Source organism: Mixophyes fleayi, chromosome 2 (assembly GCF_038048845.1).
Source record: "Mixophyes fleayi isolate aMixFle1 chromosome 2, aMixFle1.hap1, whole genome shotgun sequence".
Classification (NCBI taxonomy): domain Eukaryota; kingdom Metazoa; phylum Chordata; class Amphibia; order Anura; family Limnodynastidae; genus Mixophyes; species Mixophyes fleayi.
The window spans coordinates 184,959,829-184,980,376 of NC_134403.1; the positions used below are offsets into that span (position 1 = coordinate 184,959,829).

Here is a 20,548-nt window from a genome sequence, read left to right on the forward strand (position 1 = left end):
TTTGTCATAAGTGATAACCCACCTGTCTTAAGTGCCCCGGGCCCCCGGAGCCTTATTCCAGCTCTAGCTATACTTTAGTGGTTCTTGCATTGATTCCATTGCCTGCCTTCTACATTGCATTGGTCCAATTCTCAGATCACTTTGTAGAACATATGGCCAGCCCCCATTGCACTGACAGTATCATTAATCCTTCCTCCTGTGCGCTTACTATATCACCAGCAAACCCTTGGAATAGCTCTCTCCTTCACTTATACCATTGTCTGCCAACCCTCCCTGCACTGTTATTAAATCAAACCACCACCAATCACTGGGCACATTTAGGACTCATACACAATTGTTACAGCCTTCCAGTCTCATGCCTAAACTCCCACCGGTCGGCTACCTCTCTTTCTCATCCCTTCTTCCCTTCTCCCCCTTCCTCGACTCCGTCTCCGTTTCTCCCGTCTCTCCGTCTCATCCATGTGTCTGTCTGTCTTCCCCTCCCTTTAGATTGTTTGCTCCTTTGAGCAGGGCTCTCCTACCTTCTGTTTCCATCACTTTTAACTGCGCTCTCCAGCTACTCTCACCTCCTCTCAGTCCCTCTGCCCTCTGTCTCCTCTCGCTTCTCTCCGCTCCCCTCAGTGACTCTCAACCTGTCATCCGTGCCCACCCTCTTGAGCCATAGTTACCTGCCTATACTCACTTTTCCCCTCCCTCTCTTTCATGCTGTGCCTGAGCCCCCAGAGTTATAGTGCTTACTGTTACTTGTACTGTGCTGTTTCACCTTGTACTGTGCCATTGTTTATCCTTGTACGGCACTACGGATACTTTGTGGCGCCCTATAAATAAAAATTAATAATAATAATAATACAAAACAGGTGTTTTATTGCACATGCTTGAAGCATTTTACCTTTGTGGTGATCGCACTGGATAACCATTTATTATAAGGATTATTTTTAATGCATTTTTTGAAACACACAGTACACATTGTATATATTAAAGAGAGAGACTTGACTGGTAGTTTACATCTCATGATGTCAGGGAAAGATGTCACACTGCGGTGAGGTGCTCATATGCTGCTCTAGCAGACTGGTCAAATAGGATTCTGCCAACAAGTTTTGTAATAGTTAAACTTATTAAACAAAGTCAGATATGTTTCTATAAAGCGAATTTCGGAAGGTTGTGTTAGTAGGCAACTAAACAAAATTGAGCACAGAGACATAAACCAGTCGCAGATAATGTGAAAGGATTCATGTATTTTTTTTTATAACACAGGACTGGCAGCTTTTCCCCTGCTTTGCTTTAGAAATGACCCACTGTGTCTTAAGTCATCACATCCAGGTTTTCCTAAATGTTACTACAACTGAATTCCAGTAGTTCTAAGACCCACCTACTTTTGTGTTGGCCCTACCCACAGTTGATTTGGACCCGCCCACATGAGGCCACTTCAAGACTTTTTTCCAGGGCCACTTTAAGTTCCCAATCCGCCCCTGTCTAGAGCAATGATTTATTTCCTTCAATAGTGTGCTAGACTTCTTCATTGAAAAGTATTCATTCCACTGCTCCATCATAATTCAGGGTAATTCATAGAAAAGGGCATTGACTGATACTTTACAACAAGGGAGAGGTAGGGAATAAAGAAATGTTTGTAGCTACAAAACTCATCATTTTCCTTGGATTCAGAGAAACTGCCTTAACTGCAGTGTATGAGATTATTTACCATATATGTTTTAGCCCTGGGTTTTACATGAATGTGCTGTCTTAAACTTTATGGGTCAATCTAGGTTTCTTCTGGGCTTGATCTGTTAGGCATATATACAGTTTATATGTCACAGTCTCAATACTTATCAAATAGGGCAAGGATTTGTTAGATGATAGTTGGGTGAACTGTTGGTCAAAAATGTCTCTCTCTTCCTGTAGATTGAATAAAAGTCCCTTGAATTATCACTTTGTCAGTAGCCCAGTGATGTGCCAGGCATCTAGTGGAGGTATCATTTGAATTTAAATAGTGGAATAAATTATTTTAATTACCTCCATGATGGTAGTGTCACAAAGGAGAGAATAATGAAGTCTCTAGTGAATCGGCAAAGATATTTAGGAATTCAAAATTGTCAATAGAATGTGGTCTAATCAGGGCAACAAGAGGATATTTAAAGAGCAAAAGGTAGTTGGATACATTTCCCTCCATCACCAAGGGGTATATTTACTAAACTGTGGGTTTGAAAAAGTGGAGATGTTGCCTATAGCAACTGGAGATGCTCACTGACCCCCGTGAAGTGGTTTTGGATCTGAATTAGCTTTGTGTTTTGGTTTTGGCAAAACCGCCCTCGTGTGTTTTGGTTTTGGTTTTGGTTTTAGATCTCTATTTTTTAGAAACATTGCTAAAATATGCTAAAATCACATAATATTGCTCTTTTTTTGTTCCTACATTACTATTAACCTCAATAACACTAATTTCAAGTCATTTGCAGTCAATTTTGACCACCTCACCGGTCACAATATTATTTTCAAACACTTTCAAACAAAGACTGCAGCAGGAAGAAGGCCGTTGTCATGCCTGGGCATAAGACCAAAAAATCCACCTCTTAGGTGTGGAATTATTTTTACCCAAATCCTGACAACAGTTGTCTAGCCATTTGTAGCATTTGTAAAGCCACAGTCAGTAGAGGTAGGGAGCGTAACCATCTAGGATCCTCATCTATGTTACACCATTTGAAGCGAGTTCATGGAAAGCTCTTGAGAAAATCAGAAACTTATGCTAAAAAAAATAACAACAAACAATCCAACACACCCTCAACACCTTCATCATCAATATCCTCACAAGTGATCGGAGTTAATCCTGCATCCAAGTTGCTAATGCAAGATGACTCCTCCCCTATCCAGGACTCCTCAGAAGAATCCTTGCTCACTGCTGCTGCTCCTGCTGCTGGGGGTGGATCTTCAACCCAGAAGCAGACCAAGAAAAAGACTACTAGTAGTTTACAACAATTGACTGGTAAACAATCCTTATCAAGATTGAAAGCTGTCACCCAGTCACAGAACGGATCACAGATGTAATGGCGACTATGCTAGTATTAGATCTGCGTCCAATATCCATTAATAATGCAGCTGGTGTTAGACAATTACTTGAGGTCTTGTGTCCCCATTACCAAATTCCATCACGACACCATTTTACTAGAAAAGCTATTCCTCACCTCTACCAGATGGATCGTAAAAATGTAACTATTGGGCTACAAAATGCCATTCTACCCACTGTACACTTAACCACAGATATGTGGACAAGCGGAACTGGGCAAACTAAAGATTATAGGACTGACAGCCCACTGGGTTGGTGATTCGCCTTCACCAGAAGGAACAGCAGCACACATTTTCCTGAGGCAGGCTACTCTGTGTATCAGCTGCTTCACTAAGAGGCATAGTATTATTATTATTATTATTATTATTATTATTATCATAGATTTGTAAGGCACCACAGTGCTCCACAGCGCCGTACAGTAGGGAAGACAAGGACATACATAAAACAATACATAAGTAAAACAAGCACAGACAAGGCAGACAAAATGAATGGAGACATGGAAACAAAGGGTATGAATTGGAGAGCTTACATTCTAAAGGGAAGAGGGCACAGCTGAAACAAGAGGAGCGAGTGTGGCTCACAGTAGAGAGTGGGATAGTTGTGAGGGTGCATTAGTGTGAATAGTGTTATCAAGGATAAGATCACCTCTAAAATAGAGATGGGTTTTCAAAGAGCATCTAAAGATTTGAAGGCTGTGGGAAAGTCTGATTGAGCGTGCTAGGGAATTCCATAAGTGGGGAGCAGCATGTCAAAGTCTTGAAGGCAGGAGTGAGAGGTGGTTATCAAAGACGAGACAAGACGCAGGTCAGAGGTAATACCACTGACAACCTGTTTGAAAAAGTAAGGGAAGTCATTGCAACATGGCTTATGCTGCTTGGACTCTCCTGAGTATATGTGATTTCTGCTAACGCCACCAATATTGTTAGAGCATTACAGCTGGGGGAATTCCATCACATTTCCTGTTTTGCTCACACAATCAATTTGGTGGTACAGAACTATTTAAAAAATGACAATGACATGCAGGAGATGCTGTATGGGGCCCGAAATATTTAAGGTAATTTTTGGGATTGTGCAACAGCATGTAGGAGAATGCAGCAGCTGCAAAAAGAATAGGTTTTGAGGGGGAATGTACTTTAGTCCAGCGAAGTAGTCATCTGTGAAGAGAGTGCAGACACTGTTAGCTTGAGTCAAGTGATTGCTCTAATTAGACTTTTTGATAAGCAGCTAGAGAAATTGAAGGAGGAAATGAAACAAAGCAAATCCGCTAAATATATTGTAATTGTAGATCAAGTACTTATTTTGCTTCGCCAAGATCCAGCAGTTATCAACATCTTGAAATCGGATCACTACTTTTTGCCAACTGTGCTTGATCCTAGGTTTAAGAGCTATGTCTTTATTTCCCACTGTCCCAGATCACAAGAGATACAATGAGCTCCTGGTCAGCAGGCTGACAGCTCAAGTGGTACATGACACAACGACGTCTCCTCCTTCAGTTTCTCTGCCAACTGCTTCTAGGAAAAAACTAAACTTTCCCAAGACACCCAGTGGTGATGCAGATGAGTCAGCACAACATTTTGATATTTGGGCTGGTTTAAAAGAATTGCCCAAAAATCGTAACAGCTCTGCCATAAAATGAACTACAAATTCCATGAGGAAGGCCATTATCGGCAATTACATTAAAGTACACAGACTTCTGTGATGGTGGATTCCAGCGGGGATGAATCAGTATTGTTTGAGGAAGATGTACACAATGATGAGGGTATCGAAATAAAGTATGAGAGGTGGGCGCAAAAAGGGAGGGTGGTTTACATGCAAGGATTATTGATTGCACTAAGAGTACTATCCAATGTCAATTCTCATTCACAAAACTAGCACAATTCACTGAAGGATCGTTTTCCTTTACATATATCAATGTCCAAAGTACTTTATTCCCATAAATATTGTGGATATCTTATCCATAAAATGTTCATAAAGATGTATTTTCTTATTCCAAAAGCACCACCACGATATATTCCTAGTTCCCTCTAGTTCTACTCCTTTTTCTTCTCCTCACCGAGATTGGTATATAAATGGGAGAGAGTAGAGAGAGATCCCGTGGTGTAATACCGTTTTCTATTTATTGAGATAAAAACATAAAACTTGAACAATCACATTTGGCATTAAAAACCGTTCATAGAAAGGTATCTTTAGATGGCTGAAGGTCTCCTGTGTCTCCTTAACCATGGATATGTTTTCCGTGATACGACGACTTAAGGATGACGTTTTGCCTCGTTTTCAATTCCAAAAAAGCGCGAAAGTACCGAGCCGACTAGGCTTGGTACTCGGATCTACTAAGTTCGGGTATGTTCGGTTCTCGGGAAACCAAGCCTGAGCATCTCTAATAGCGACCAATCAGATTCTAGCTGTCATTTTGTAGAATGCACTAACTAAATGAAAGCTAGAACCTGATTGGTTGCTAGATGCTAGAGGCAAAAATCTCTACTTTTTCAAATCTGCAGTTTAGTAAATATACCCCCAAGTGCTATTCAGAGTAACACAGTGGCAACTAGTAGAAGGAGAGCATTGAAGTAAAAATCAGATTCACAAATGCACTTCTAGATAGGGTGAAAAAATCACTGTGGGGCTTCTCCAGACAACCATTATCCCTGTTTCTTTCATTCCTCTCACATCTCAGCAGAAAGCTGAAGACATTGAAGACATTGAAGCTGCAAAAGGGTCTGACAACATGGACTAATAAGAAGCCACAATCACAGATATTGCAGCTTCCCGCTCACACACCCCTCCCACTCATCAACCAATCTGCAGCCACTTTAAAGTGGTGAAGATTTTTGGTTGTTTTTACCACCAAAATAGAAAAGACTCTGCAAAACCTGTTCTATCAAGCTGTTCCTGTTTCCAATAAGTGAGAGCATTCTGTCAATAAAAAACGATCGAGTGGGAATACTGATTTAATTAATAATAATTTATTTATTTATACAGTCTTACTAACTATAGGACAGTTGAATAAGATCAGCACCGCTTCCCCTATAATAAATACCCTTTCCCTAACATCAATATGAGCTGCCTTTCATGTTGGTTAATTAATTGAAAGTAATATTTGAAAGAACTGAATGTGCTTAAAAGAGATCAGATGACCCATCTTGGCAATAAACCAAAATAGACATCTATTTTCCTCCAGAGAGACAAAAACAATACATGGTTCCCTAGATAGTGCAGGCCACTAACTTAATCTATAAGTTAAAGTATATAAATACATTTAAAAGAAGTTGATCTAGAAAACCAAATGTCTAACCGTCTCTTCTTCTCTGGAACATTAGCCAAAACAAAGAAGGGATAATGTCTATGGCATTGGTTGAATACATAAGAAAAATGGATTTCTTGTAGAAATAACACATCTGTTTGGGAGGTGTTGTAAGTCTCAGTGTGCTTGGTGGGACGGCTATTCCCTTGTACATTAACATGTCCAAAAGTTAGAGGAAGACATTTGGGGGTAAATGCATCATACTCCGGTTTCTTCAACTCGCGGGAGTTCGGCGAGATGACAGCTAAAATTTAAAGCGGCGCTGCCTTGTAAAAGGAAACTTGCCTTTACAAGGCAGCGCCGCTTTAAATTTTAGCTGTCATCTCGCCGAACTCCCGCGAGTTGAAGAAACCGGAGTATGATACATTTACCCCTTGGAGTCTGATTCATTAAGGAATGGAAAAGCCAATACTTGCAGCATTCTGCGTTAAATTGCACTGCGCATGCCCAGACACAAACTATACACCAGTGAACTCAAGTGTATGTAATTCACCTTCAAGCTCACAAAGGACAGTTAAGACAGGCTACCATTTCATGGGCAGGACTGGGAGGGTAATTGGCGTATGCACATAGTCAGTGTACAGTAAGGGCATGCTAAGCTCAAGCACACACTGCAGCATCCGATTCTAGCTTTGAGCATCTCAAAGGTGCATGAATTTTGGTCATGTCACTTGCACTAGTTACAGGTCTGGTCTAAGTGCTAAGTGATAGTGATGATGGTCGCATATGCATGTTAAAACATGTGGTTGCAGTCAGGAGCAACTGTAAATATGCATTTTATGTACAGGAGACATTAATAACATTTTGACTATTGTATTTCATTAGGGGGGGGATTAAAAAAAACTTTTATTTTTATGTTTTTTCATTAATGACTATATTATTAACTGGTTATTGAGACTTTATCATTGAATACTTGTGGGCATTCTTTTGGGGCTTCACATTCCACATATGTATTGTAAGTATTAAGTGTATTGAATCGGTCAGTGCGGAGCGTTCCTAGACCTGTAATCAACAAGAGAAATTTCTTCAGATCTTGTAGTTAAATAAGGACGTGCGTATGCCTGATGTATATGCATTTTTAAACAGCAAAACATTACGTTTGTTTTGCATTCTTTAATGAATCAGGCCCTCAATGTTTACATTAAGTAACTCTCTATTGCCCTAGGGCAAGATCCCAGACCTAATTTGAAGAAACCAGGGGCCTGATTTAGAGTTGAACATAAATATGCCTTGTTTATTTATGAGAATAGCTGCACCAGCACATTTCCGTCTCTATATCTATATTTTCATTTGCAACTTTGTGTTTTGAGTGCAACCTTAAATCAAGTGAATAGATGCTTTCAGAGCAAAGATGTAGCAATCATCTTCATTAACTCCAAAGCTTGCAATCAGTTTATGCAGGTATAAAATTTCCTTTTTGTAGCAAATCTGTTTTAGGATCCATGTAAATAAAAATTAGTCACATCTGAAAAGAATATGCTTAACTTTCATCTTTAAATCCTTATTACACTGCACTTGCACATTAACTCCCCTGAGCTGTCTTTCTAAGCATAAAGGGCGGGAAATGCTAGAAGTGCAACTCTAAACTTTTGCACGTAGATGCATCTCCCTACATTGCACAAATGCAGTTAGGTGCAACTCCAAATTAGGCACCAAGTGTGGACTCATTAGCTATGAGGTTGTAAAGGGAAAACGGCAAAATTATATATATATATATATATATATATATATATATATGTGTGTGTATGTATGTATGTATGTATGTGTATATATATATATATATATATATATATATATATATATATATATATATATATATATAATGTGTGTGTGTATGTGTATATATATATATATATATAGAACAAAACAAATGGGGTAGGGCACCACATAGTATAATACTGTATTTAAAAGACACAAATACAGTGACTGTACCAAAAGCCAGGAAATGGAGTACTCCACGTGTGTGAGGTGGAAAGAAATTTTAAAAGGTAGCAGAGTCAATACATCAGTAAATGGATGAAGAAATAGTAATAAGCACTCTGAAGCACCAACACCTTTCAAGTGCAATATGCATACCAGATGGTTAAACTTTGTAGCTTATCTGTAAAATTAACTGCTGTCATCAGTCACATGGCAGGACCTCTGTATAATTCGGCAAGACCTCTGTATAACTCTCAGAATTGAAGATAAACAAGGCCATCTTAGTGTAGTATATTAAACATATACAAATATATATATATATATATATATATATATATATATATTGCGACAGAAGCACTGGGAAAGAGGTAAATGGCAGGTACATAAGTCCTAGATTCCTGTAATTTTAAAACACCAGGGAAATTGTTTCTGTCTGCGGAAAAGCTTCTCAAGATGTGTTTATCAGCTTCAGGAAAGGCTGGTAACTCCCTAGTATTTTGCATGGAGAGGGTAGAGTGGGCTCCATACAAAAGGCCCAGTCTGGGTCTTCTGGTCTGCAGGCTCACAACAGACTTATTAGAAGCTGCACATTAGGGGTGTCTGTAAAAGACTCAATTCTGCCTCAGTCTCTCACTGTCTGTGGAGGAGGTCAGATGGCTCCTGAGAGAAATTGCAACTTTGTTCTGTGAATTCTTTTTGTTTGGTTTAAGTGAGGGACACTAGGCCCCTCACTCTAGAGAGGGAATACCTGTGTGTTAGCTAGTAGCTGGACAGCTTGGATTTTGTTTGTTTGTGTTCTGTTTGCAAGCTGGTGAATCATCATCATCATCATTTATTTATATAGCGCCACTAATTCCGCAGCGCTGTACAGAGAACGCATTCACATCAGTCCCTGCCCCAATAGATCTTACAGTCTAAATTCCCTAACATACACACACAGACAGAGAGAGAGAGACTAGGGTCAATTTGATAACAGCCAATTAACCTACCAGTATGTTTTTTGGAGTGTGGGAGGAAACTGGAGCACCCGGAGGAAACCCACGCAAACATGGGGAGAACATACAAACTCTACACAGATAAGGCCATGGTTGGGATTTGCACTTATGACCCCAGTGCTGTGATGCAGAAGTGCTAACCACAATAAAACTAGATGAGGCTATTGAACTTTAAACACTGAATTCATGTGATTTTCTGGCTGAAGTGCAACCGTCTACCCCAGAGGACGGCATCCCCAGTAAGATTTTATTAAGATTAATATATATATATATATATATATATATATATATATATATATATATATGTGTAAAAGGATTTCTACTGTGATTATGGGGTTTTAATCTCCCTAATATTCTGGGAAATGTATGGATGACCATTTAATACCGTTATATATGACTATTACTGTCAACCCACTTCTCGCACAGATAATTGTGATTTAACCTAAAAAATTATAATTCTTATTTTTCCTTAATTCCACAGGACCAATATTCATATAATAGCCTATGCTCCTATCTTCAATAAAAACTTCGCACAAAATATAGTTTCTTTTAAAATGTGTTGGATTATAATTGTAAAACTTATGTATATATTATAAAACAGTAAACAGTGTAACGATATTTTACACAAAGTATAGATGTTGGTGCAATACATTACATTTATTGCCTGTTATATAAATATACAAGTCATTAAGGGGAATTCAATTCCCTCTGAATTAGCGCAGCGTTAAAGTTATTACCGTTATTACGGTAATGTTAACCCTACCTTCTGCTCGCAGCTCAGGGAGCCGAGATCAAAAAGCCGATGTTGAAACTACCGTAGTAACGGTAATAATGCGCAGGCCGCATTACTTTTACCCATAACGCGGCCAATTGAATTCTCCCCATTGTATTTGTGTTTTGACTAACTATTGTCTAAAGGTGTATGAATGTGTGTGGGTTAAGCTTTTCCTATTGTTCCAGGTGTGTGAATGCATTGTGTGTGTTTAGGGGGAGATCTGTGGGGGAGTGAGAGACACACACTCAAGCATACATTTTAACCTTCCAAATATTCTCACATACTCTACCACATTTATCCCTCTTTCATTTCATTTAACTTATCTCAGTCAAAGTCCAACAGCTATTATTCACTATCCACATTCCCTTCACATGAGAGTTTCTAGATGGCAGTTATTTTACAAACATGGGGCTTCTAGATTCATTTCCTCTATTGTTTGAACTCATGCTCTAAACACATGGTATTTCACTTTGCTGCCATATGGCAGTAATAAACCACATTATTTCAGAGATTCAGAGTTACAAACTACCCTTTAAACCAACAGTCTAAGAATACGTTATATTAAACAATCTGACCACTTCCTGAACAATCCAATCACTTGCTATGCATCTAAATCCTAATTTCAGCCACTCTTTTCAACAGCAGCATAGCAGACTTCCAATACCATCTACACGGTTTCTTCACTTTCCCATGAAATACTTTTCCAACACCATCATTCTATCGAACAAACTATATATTTCCAGATTCACTTACCTTTCATTCATCCTATTCAAAACTTCATTATAACATTTTTCCTGCTAGCCAGGTTCTTTCAAGGCCCCATATATAGACCTCAATGGAACTAAGCTTGCAGTCTCCATCAGCTAAGTCTTTTCACCTTGGAAGCAGGGTAGAAAATGGAAGTAACTCTTAACGTGTATCAAAAACCTTTCTTGTGGGCGGAGTTTACCTTTCCACAGGAAACAGACCACAGCCTTTCACAATGTTAAACTGACCAACTGCTTAAAACTTGTTTCTTTGGTATTCAAGTTCCATAGTAACAGGTGAGGGAAGGGATTGTATGTGCACAGTCAGTGTGCTCATTCAACTATGGCTGAATTCTGATATATATTATAAAATGAGATGTAAAATAATAGATTATTTATATACATACACATATATGTATATACATACATATATCTCAAATAGTCAGACACTCCAAGAAAAATAATATTACTGATCCTGTTGCCCATTTGCAGATCCCTACATGAAGCAGCACTCAGGGACCATCAAATACTGATACAGGACACTTTAGTGATCTTTACATTTCTGTTTATTCAGAACCCTTCGTCAGGGAAATACATGAAAAAACAATAAAAAACTACTCGCCTAAATACAGACTACCAACCCCAGGTGCTAAAAAATGAGAGGCTCTAAACCATTCAACTGATGTCACCTAAGCGTCAAGTCACACTAGGGGTAGTTAAGGCAATCGTACAAACAACCAACTTATGTGCATAAAACACAGTCTGACAAGACAGCAATATAGTATATCTCCATAGCAATCCAAACTTATTTCTAAAGATTAAATAAAGTGAACAGGCAAAGGGGTGAATATCAGGCTAGACAAAAACAATAAAGTCTGCAATTCTTAACTATGTTTGCAAAATCAGAACTCTGTCTTGAAGATAAAGAACGATAACTGTATTCTCGAGAAGCTATCATGAGATGTTGAAAAGTTGAAGTTGTAATACTTATATACTCAACCCAGTGATAATAGGGAAATACAGAAGGGTAAATGAACCTGTGTGTATAAATGTCATAAACACCACAGGTGGAAAAAGCTAATATATAGTTGTAATAATCCAATCATAGCTACTATGAAGGTTGCACATAATGGGGAATACCGGTAATGTAGAACTGATAAAGAACCGGTCAATCAAGGTACTACATAATAAAATGGGTCTGAAACATACGGTCAATGCAATAATAACTGTAATCAAAGAATATGTATCAAAAAAACAAGGTAAAAAAACAGAAATAAACACCAGTCATTATTGTGGGCTAGATAGAAATGATTGGCCAAAATAGATGTAAAATGGCTAATTAGTCCATAATTAAGGCAAGCATTATAGAAAACAGTTAAGGAATAGTGTTTCATTCAGTCCTAGGGTGCTACAGTATTTAGTCTGTGTATCCAAGTAGCCTCCAGTCTTAACAATGTATTAGTTCTATCCCCACCTCTTGTTGGTGGGGGAACATAATCGATAATTTTATAACATAAGGATGACAAGTTGTCATAGTTCAACAAAGTAGCGGGACACTGGCTGTTCACTGTTTTTACCCTCCAAGGCTCCTCTTATGGCTAATCTATGTAAGACCATACATTTCTTAAAGTGATGAGTGGTCTTCCCCATATAGGATAATTTACATGGGCAGGCAATGACATATACAACATACTTACTGGTACAGGTAAATGATAATCGAATAATGTAATTTTTGTCAGAATATGGATGATTGAAAGCTGTACAGGGCTCTAAATAACAAGATGTGATACAGTTTGTAGCATCCACAGGGGAGGGCTGGAAAATTTTAGCCTGAGGGGCAAGAATCGAGTCAGCAGCATATTAGGAACACTATAAAGGAAAACAAATGCAGGCGACCAAGCGACCCAGCCCAAGGTAGCCCACTATGGGATCGGGAAGGCATATGGCCCCCTGTGCCCCCCAGCTCAGCCTGCCCATGAGCATCCAACCTTGAATTTAAGACCTAGTTGTTGTGTAAGACTTAATTTAGGTTCAGTCACATCAGTTTTCATAACTATATATTTATGCTTCTGCCTTGGTATAACTGTGCATAATTGGTGTAAAGCAGGTAGTTCAAGATTTGTTTGTACAACAGGCCTTACAGCCTGGATTGCTCTATGTCTGAAATTACTAGATGTGGTATATGCATGAACCCTTGGTAATGTTATAGATGTTTTGAGCTTGGGTTAAGTCTGTGCCCTAGGTATAGAGTCTGTGCCCTAGGTACAGAGAGTGCCTTTTTCTTAATATTCTCAAGGATTATAGGGTCATATCCTCTACCTGTAAATTTAGTGATCATTTTATCCATTTCTTTATCAGGCTTCATAAATTACATAATGTTCATATTTATATTACTGTATTAATATCATAAATAACCACACAGACACAAGATTAATTTTGGCAAATATATATATATATATATATATATATATATATATATATATATAGTCAAGTCCATAAATATTGGGACATCGACACAATTCTCATATTTTGAGCTCTATACACCACCACAATGGATCTGAAATGACACAAACAAGATGTGCTTTAACTGCAGACTTTCATCTTTAATTTGAGGGAATTTTCATCCAAATCAGGTGAACAGTGTAGGAATTACAACGGTTTCTATATGTGCCTCCCACTTTTTAAGGGACCAAAAGTAATGGGACAAACTAAACAATCCTACATCAAACTTTCACTTTTTAATACTTTGTTGCAAATCCTTTGCAGTCAATTACAGCCTGAAGTCTGGAAGGCATAGACATCAACAGACGCTGGGTTTCATCCCTGGTGATGCTCTGCCAGGCCTCTACTACAAATGTCTTCAGTTCCTGCTTGTTCTTGGGGCATTTTCCCTTCAGTTTTGTCTTCATCAAGTGAAATGCATGCTCAATCGGATTCAGGTCAGGTGATTTGGCCATTGCATAACATTCCACTTGTTAGCCTTAAAAAACTCTTTGGTTGCTTCTGCAGTATGCTTCGGATCATTGTCTATCTGCACTGTGAAGCACCGTTCAATGAGTTCTGAAGCATTTGACTGAATATGAGCAGATAATATTGCCCGAAACACTTCAGAATTCATCCTGCTGCTTTTGTCAGCAGTCACATCATCAATAAATGCAAGGGAACCAGTTCCATTGGCAGCCATACATGCCCACGCCATGACATTCCCACCACCATGCTTCACTGATGAGGTGGTATGTTTTGGATCATGAGCAGTTCCTTTCCTTCTCCATACTCTTCTCTTCCCATCACTCTGGTACAAGTTGATCTTTGTCTCATCTGTCCATAGGATGTTGTTCCAGAACTGTAATGGCTTTTTTAGATGTTGTTTGGCAAACTCTAATCTGGTCTTCCTGTTTTTGTGGCTCACAAATGGTTTACATCTTGTGGTGAACCCTCTATATTCACTCTTGTGAAGTCTTCTCTTGATTGTTGAGTTTGACACATAAACACCTACCTCCTGGAGAGTGTTTTTGATTTGGCCAACTGTTGTGAAGGGGTTTTTCTTCACCAGGGAAAAAATTCTTCTGTCATCCACCACAGTTGTTTTCCGTGGTCTTCCGGGTCTTTTGGTGTTGCTGAGCTCTCCGGTGCGTTCTTTCTTTTTAAGAATGTTCCAAACAGTTGATTTGGCCACATCTAGGGGTAAATGTATCAATCTGCGGGTTCTTCAACACCCGCGTGTTCAGCCTCTTCCGCGATTAAATTTCAAGCGGCGCTGCATTGTAAAGGGTTAACTTCCCTTTACAATGCAGCGCTGCTTGAAATTTAATCGCGGAAGAGGCTGAACACGCGGGTGTTGAAGAACCCGCAGATTGATACATTTATCCCCTAATGTTTTTGCTCTCTGTTGGGTTTGTTTTGATTTTTCAGCATAATGATGGCTTGCTTCACTGATAGTGACAGCTCTTTGGATCTCATATTGAGAGTCGACAGCAATAGATTCAAAATGCAAATGTCACACCTAGAATCAACTCCAGGCCTTTTGCCTGCTTAATTGATGATGAAATAACGAGGGAATAGCCCACACATGTCCATGAAATAGCTTTTGAGTCGATTGTCCCATTACTTTTGGTCCCTTAAAAAGTGGGAGGCACATATAGAAACCGTTGTAATTCCTACACCGTTGACCTGATTTGGATGTAAATACCATCAAATTAAAGCTGAAAGTCTGCAGTTGAAGCACATCTTTTTAGTTTAATTTCAAATCCATTGTGGTGGTGTATAGAGCCCAAAATATGAGAAATGTGTCGCTGTCCCAATATTTATGGACTTGACTGTATATACCCTAGTATCTCTGTATGATGTGTGTGTGTGTATGTTAGGAAATTTAGACTGTAAGCTCCAATGGAGCAGGGACTGATGTGAGTGAGTTCTCTGTACAGCGCTGCAGAATTAGTGGCACTATATAAATACTGTAGATGATGATGATGCTTACTAGTTACTGACTGCAATGATCTCCTGCCTACTGTCCCTCCTCTGTAACAGAGAAAGAAGATATTAGACATATAAGACATAGAAAATAGCAGGATGGGAGGAAGGTATTCGGTGCAGGAAACAAGAGACTTGGCATCCACTGGGAGGAAAATATATAGGAAAGTTTAGAACCCTCCCTTTGGATCTTATTGGCTGGGTATGCAGGTGACGTAACCCAGAATGGCGTTGACATTACACACGTACACATGATTTTAAGTTCATTTGACTTATGGCCTCTCTTGTGATAATGTCATTAGTAATCAAGTGAACTCTTAGCACCTGAGAGTATGGAAGATGTGTATGGAAGTATGTTTCAGAGGAGCAGGATGATGGCTGCTGGCTAGTAACAGGATATTGTGGTCAGTTGTTTTCTAATATATGCTCGTTGCAAGTTGGTTCATATTTTTCTTGATCCACATCCAAATAGTGGGTCTTCTCGGGATGGAATTGGTATGTAAATTTTGTAGGTCTATTGGATGTGTTGACATTTTCCATAAATATAATAAATTAGTCTTAATTTACATATATAGTCCTTCTGTGTATTTTTATATATGACAGGGTCAGTAAAGATAACTTCACACATTGGCAATATACGCATTGGTGTAAGATGGAGCTACATTGCAGCCCATTGCGCAAACTAATAATTGGAGGTAATACCCTCCATCAAACTAGAAGAAATTGTGCATCTTTGTTCATTCCAAAAGTTGTATAATGAAGTTTAAATTTGGACTGCTGTACCTGCTATTATTGTGCAATAGATGTTTAATTGCAGCATTTGTATGTGGTATACAGGTGTATAGGCTGCTAGCACCTATAGTGCATAATATATTTTCTAGAGGAATAGGTGGTAGATTATATATAGATTATATATTTAGAGTACATATAGATGACACGTTTATAGTGGATTATATATTTAGATTACATATTGATAACGGATTACATATTTAGATTATATGTTTATATTAAATTATATATTTAGATGATATGTGAATATTAAATTATATGTATGTATGTGTGTGTGTATATATATATATATATATATATATATATATATATATATATATATATATATATATATCATATATGTGTATGTATAGACTTACTGAGTATGTGTGTATATGGTGATATATGTATATGTGTGTATGTATGTGCGCATATATAAAAAGCTGGCTTACAGTATTGTAGATGTAATAATGACTTAAAAAATTCCCCAGTAGACAGCAATACATAATGTAGCACCTCTAACTACAGATAGCTACATCTATAGTCTAATCTAAATATATATATATTTAGATTAGATTATAGATGTAGCTATCTGTAGTTAGAGGTGCTACATTATGTATTGCTGTCTACTGGGGAATTTTTTAAGTCATTATTACATCTACAATACTGTAAGTCAGCTTTTGTAAAGATGTAGATACAACAAATATGAAATATATCATAAATGCCAATAATGCTGTGTAAGAGAAAATACATAGACTTGAATCTTCTTCTTTTACCCATTTCTTCTCACAATCTCCAGGACCAAGAGGAGCAAGCATATTTTGCTGTGTTTGATGGACATGGAGGAGTAGATGCTGCCATTTATGCTTCTGTCCACCTTCATGTGAATTTGGTACGTCAAGAAGTTTTCCCACAGGACCCAGCTGAGGCGCTGTGTAGAGCATTTCGCATCACAGATGAAAGCTTTGTAAAGAAAGCAGCCCGTGAGGTCAGTATGTTTGAATCATTTGTGTTTTATAATTAGTTTAGTTTATGTCTTGCAGGTAAAAATTACAACAAAACGATTTAACATTTCAGAAGCTTTAGCTATTATATTAGTCAAGTTAAACATGATCCCATAAACTAGTCATGGACGCATTTTCCAGAAAGTTGGGAGGCAGAAGCAAAAGTTTATATTTTGCAAGAAAAAAAGCTGCAAAGGTAAAGCTAGGAACATTAATGGGACAACAATGTAAAATACCAGGTGTGGTCTTACTGGGCCATACATCTTTGTATTTTTGTTATATGATTATGCATTCATGCATGACACTGTAGATAAACATAGCACAGCATGCCTAGCAATGACATTATATTTATAGTGCAAATTAGAAGCATATTATATCCATTTTGCCCCAGCATACGCTAGCAATGTACAACTCATTATACTAGTAGTCCCCAACTTCATTTGCCAGCATTGGCAAACACATAATTTAGCCAGCAATGCTCGTCATATAAAGTATTGCCCATAATATTATGCAGTTACAGTGCCCATTTTGATCAGCATATGTGAATAATTCCTAGCATGTACCCATATTAGACAACATATTTTATTTAACCTTGGCCAGCATCTGCCAGCAGTGGTCAGTATATTATACAAACAGCGAGCAAAAAAAGTATACCAAAAGTATTAATCTTATACAAGCAGGGACTAAGTGCCTGAATTTCCTTCATTCTCACTTCCTCACGTATGAATGACATTCACTAGGCAACGACATGTTATCAGGGTAGCTCCCAGCTGGCAAAGGTGATGGTAATAATATACACTGCTCCTCCTTATGCTACATGTTTATGTCATTTAATCCATGAACTCAAAGGCAGCCAATTGGTGGTGATGTTGAATTGAACTGAACGTTGATTGGCTTCCCAGAAGTTCACTGAATGGATAGCATACAAAAGCAGCAGAGAGTTATTATTGGGGAAGCCCTGCTTACTCTGTAGAGGTTGGCACTGTGTGATAATTATATGTCTTGTGGTTTCCTAAGAGGGCGGAACATAACCTGGTTGCCAGGAAACATTTTATAGTCAACCTGAAGACCGGCATTGACTAGCCCTGCAATAGGGTTTGAACAGGAAATAAATAGATTTGCACTATGGAATGCTAGAATTGTTTTTGTTTGTTAATAAATCTTTTATTTCCATATTTTACAAAAAAATAACAGTTTACCTAACATAACAGTCATGGATAAAAACCCATTATTTTATACTGATATTTGCCAGAGACTTTATAATTCCTTTTATTACAAGTATGAAGGGTACATTTCTTATGGCAAGTTCTTTAAGGCTCTCTCTCATTCCAAACTTCTCACAAAATACATGTAGTTTAAAAATAAGTGAAGGGGTAAAGTGAAGGACAAACATTAAATAGCTGTTATCCATCTGGCTGCAGATAGAAGATGGGAACAAAATTTGTATGTGCTATTTCAAAAGCCAGATGGAAGGGTTACATAATAATTCTGTCCAAAGGTCTTGGATAAAAGCTCACATAATTTGTTGTTTAGTCACTGTAAACACCTAAACCATATTCCTGTATCACTGTATATGATACAGGAAATATGTTTTACAGCCTAATAAGAAATGTAAAACAGAAAAGTATGCTTGTTTTGCGGTATAGGTAATTGACCAGTTAGGTCAGGTATAGAGTTCTTGAAAGTCTTCTTTCCAGGCCAACAGAAAATGACAGAATGACTGCATTTTCTGATCTTGATCAAACTATCAGGCAGCATGTGCAGCTGTTTTCACTTATCCCAGAGATCTAGAGTATCTAATCACATGGAGGAGCTGTACCACAGTAACCCCACACCTCTATGAAATTGCCTGTTCCACCGCAAAACTAGTGGAAAATGTTGCCTTGTTTAGACAGTTGGTTGGATTTTGATCTGATATTAACACTTTTGCACACCACCCATCTTTAGAATCTTCCACTTTCCTGCAAGCCTAGCTATACATTGAGTTTGCAGAGATGTCTCTTAAGACTTGAAAGTAAGTGTACACCAAGTGTGCTGGGCAGTCCAGGTAGGTGCAGTAGTGCAAAAATAAAGCTATTTGCAGTGTGCATACTTTGCGCCATAGTCAGGGGAGCTGCGAGGGGTGTGGAGCAGGTACAATGTACTGGGGCCTGGACCTGTCTGAGGGCCTTGGCTTGCCTGTGCAGTGGAAGGGGCCCCAAGAAGTTGCTGTACCAGGTCCTGAAATTCATCTTGGCTACATAGTAGATAATGTCTAGTGGAGACAACTACTTTGTCAACAAAATTAATATTCATGAAAATATAAATAATTCCCTAGGCAAATTGATAGGTTGCATATTGGTTATGCTCACAGAATGGATGCTTGCACAATATGCAAGGGCGGTTTTTTTCTTTTTCTTTCCAAACCCCTACACATGGCCAGGCACATGGGCCTACTCACAACTCCCACACGGCTGGTTACCTGACCCAATCCTTGGACTCTGAGAGCAACACTGTACACAATCTCTCTTTTGTTCCGCCACAGACTGTATGTAGAAGTCAGGTCCAGTTTAAATATTACTGGCGGATTTTACACCAGCAATTTTACTCTAGTGGTTTGATGACGGTTGCTGCTAACAGCAGACAAAAAACTACAATAAGGTACAGCCGATTTGAAATCGGTGGTAACAATTAACACACAGAGAATATGCTTTGCTGTTTTTTCCCCAGCAAAATTGCTCATGCAGTGTCTGCAGTGGCAGATAATAATACATCACTCTAGGCATACCTCCCAGCCCAAATCAGGACAAAGAGCGGTGGCACACAAAAAGGGGCCACATACTTCTGAAGCTCTAGACCACCCACAACCTCCTGTTCTCGCCACTAAAAAGACCTTTGAACTGGCATGCACACCAATGACCGACCTCTCCTGAAATCGTGACTGTTCTGCTAGGAGATATGCTGTAGGGATTGTGGACCTAATTTAGATTTGGAAGCATTTGTGCACTGAATATACAAAAAAAGACTCACGTATAAAAAAAACAAAAAGCCCCTGTACTTACATGTGTATGCCGAGTCGGATGTATCTCAATGCATCCAACTCAAAAACAGTAGTATTTGCTACAGGTGTACAAGTGTTTGTAAATACGCGTAATGATAGAGTGGGAATTGGGCTTAACTATGTTCGTAGTAAATGCTAAAGTCACAGTACCCTTTTTCCACACAATATAATCATTTAATAAAGTGTCATATACACAAAAAAGAATAGTGCATACAAACAACCCAACATCCATTGTTTACCCTTTAAAAATTCAAACGGAATCTTCTTTCCTGCAGTAGTCCAAATGGAAATGACAAATAAGTAACGCAAATAAACAGCCGCAATTTTATTCATTAGTGTTGCGGCTATATTAAATAAACTGTCAGCTGGTGAGAGGTCAATATGTAAGCCACCAATCCTCATCATGTATCTTTTCTCCAACCCTGCAGTACCACAAGAGATACACCTCCTAAGAAGCATATCTGAGGATGCATC

At 38.5% G+C, this 20,548-nt stretch overlaps 1 protein-coding gene across 1 annotated transcript in view; it reads left to right on the forward strand.

The window, feature by feature from the left end:
- PPM1E (protein phosphatase, Mg2+/Mn2+ dependent 1E) overlaps positions 1–20,548 on the forward strand; it is a 204,976-nt gene that overhangs the window by 168,524 nt on the left and 15,904 nt on the right. Inside the window, exon 4 of the mRNA XM_075195071.1 lies at positions 16,830–17,018. Coding sequence (XP_075051172.1) covers positions 16,830–17,018 — 189 coding nt within the window. The remainder of the gene's footprint in view (positions 1–16,829; positions 17,019–20,548) is intronic.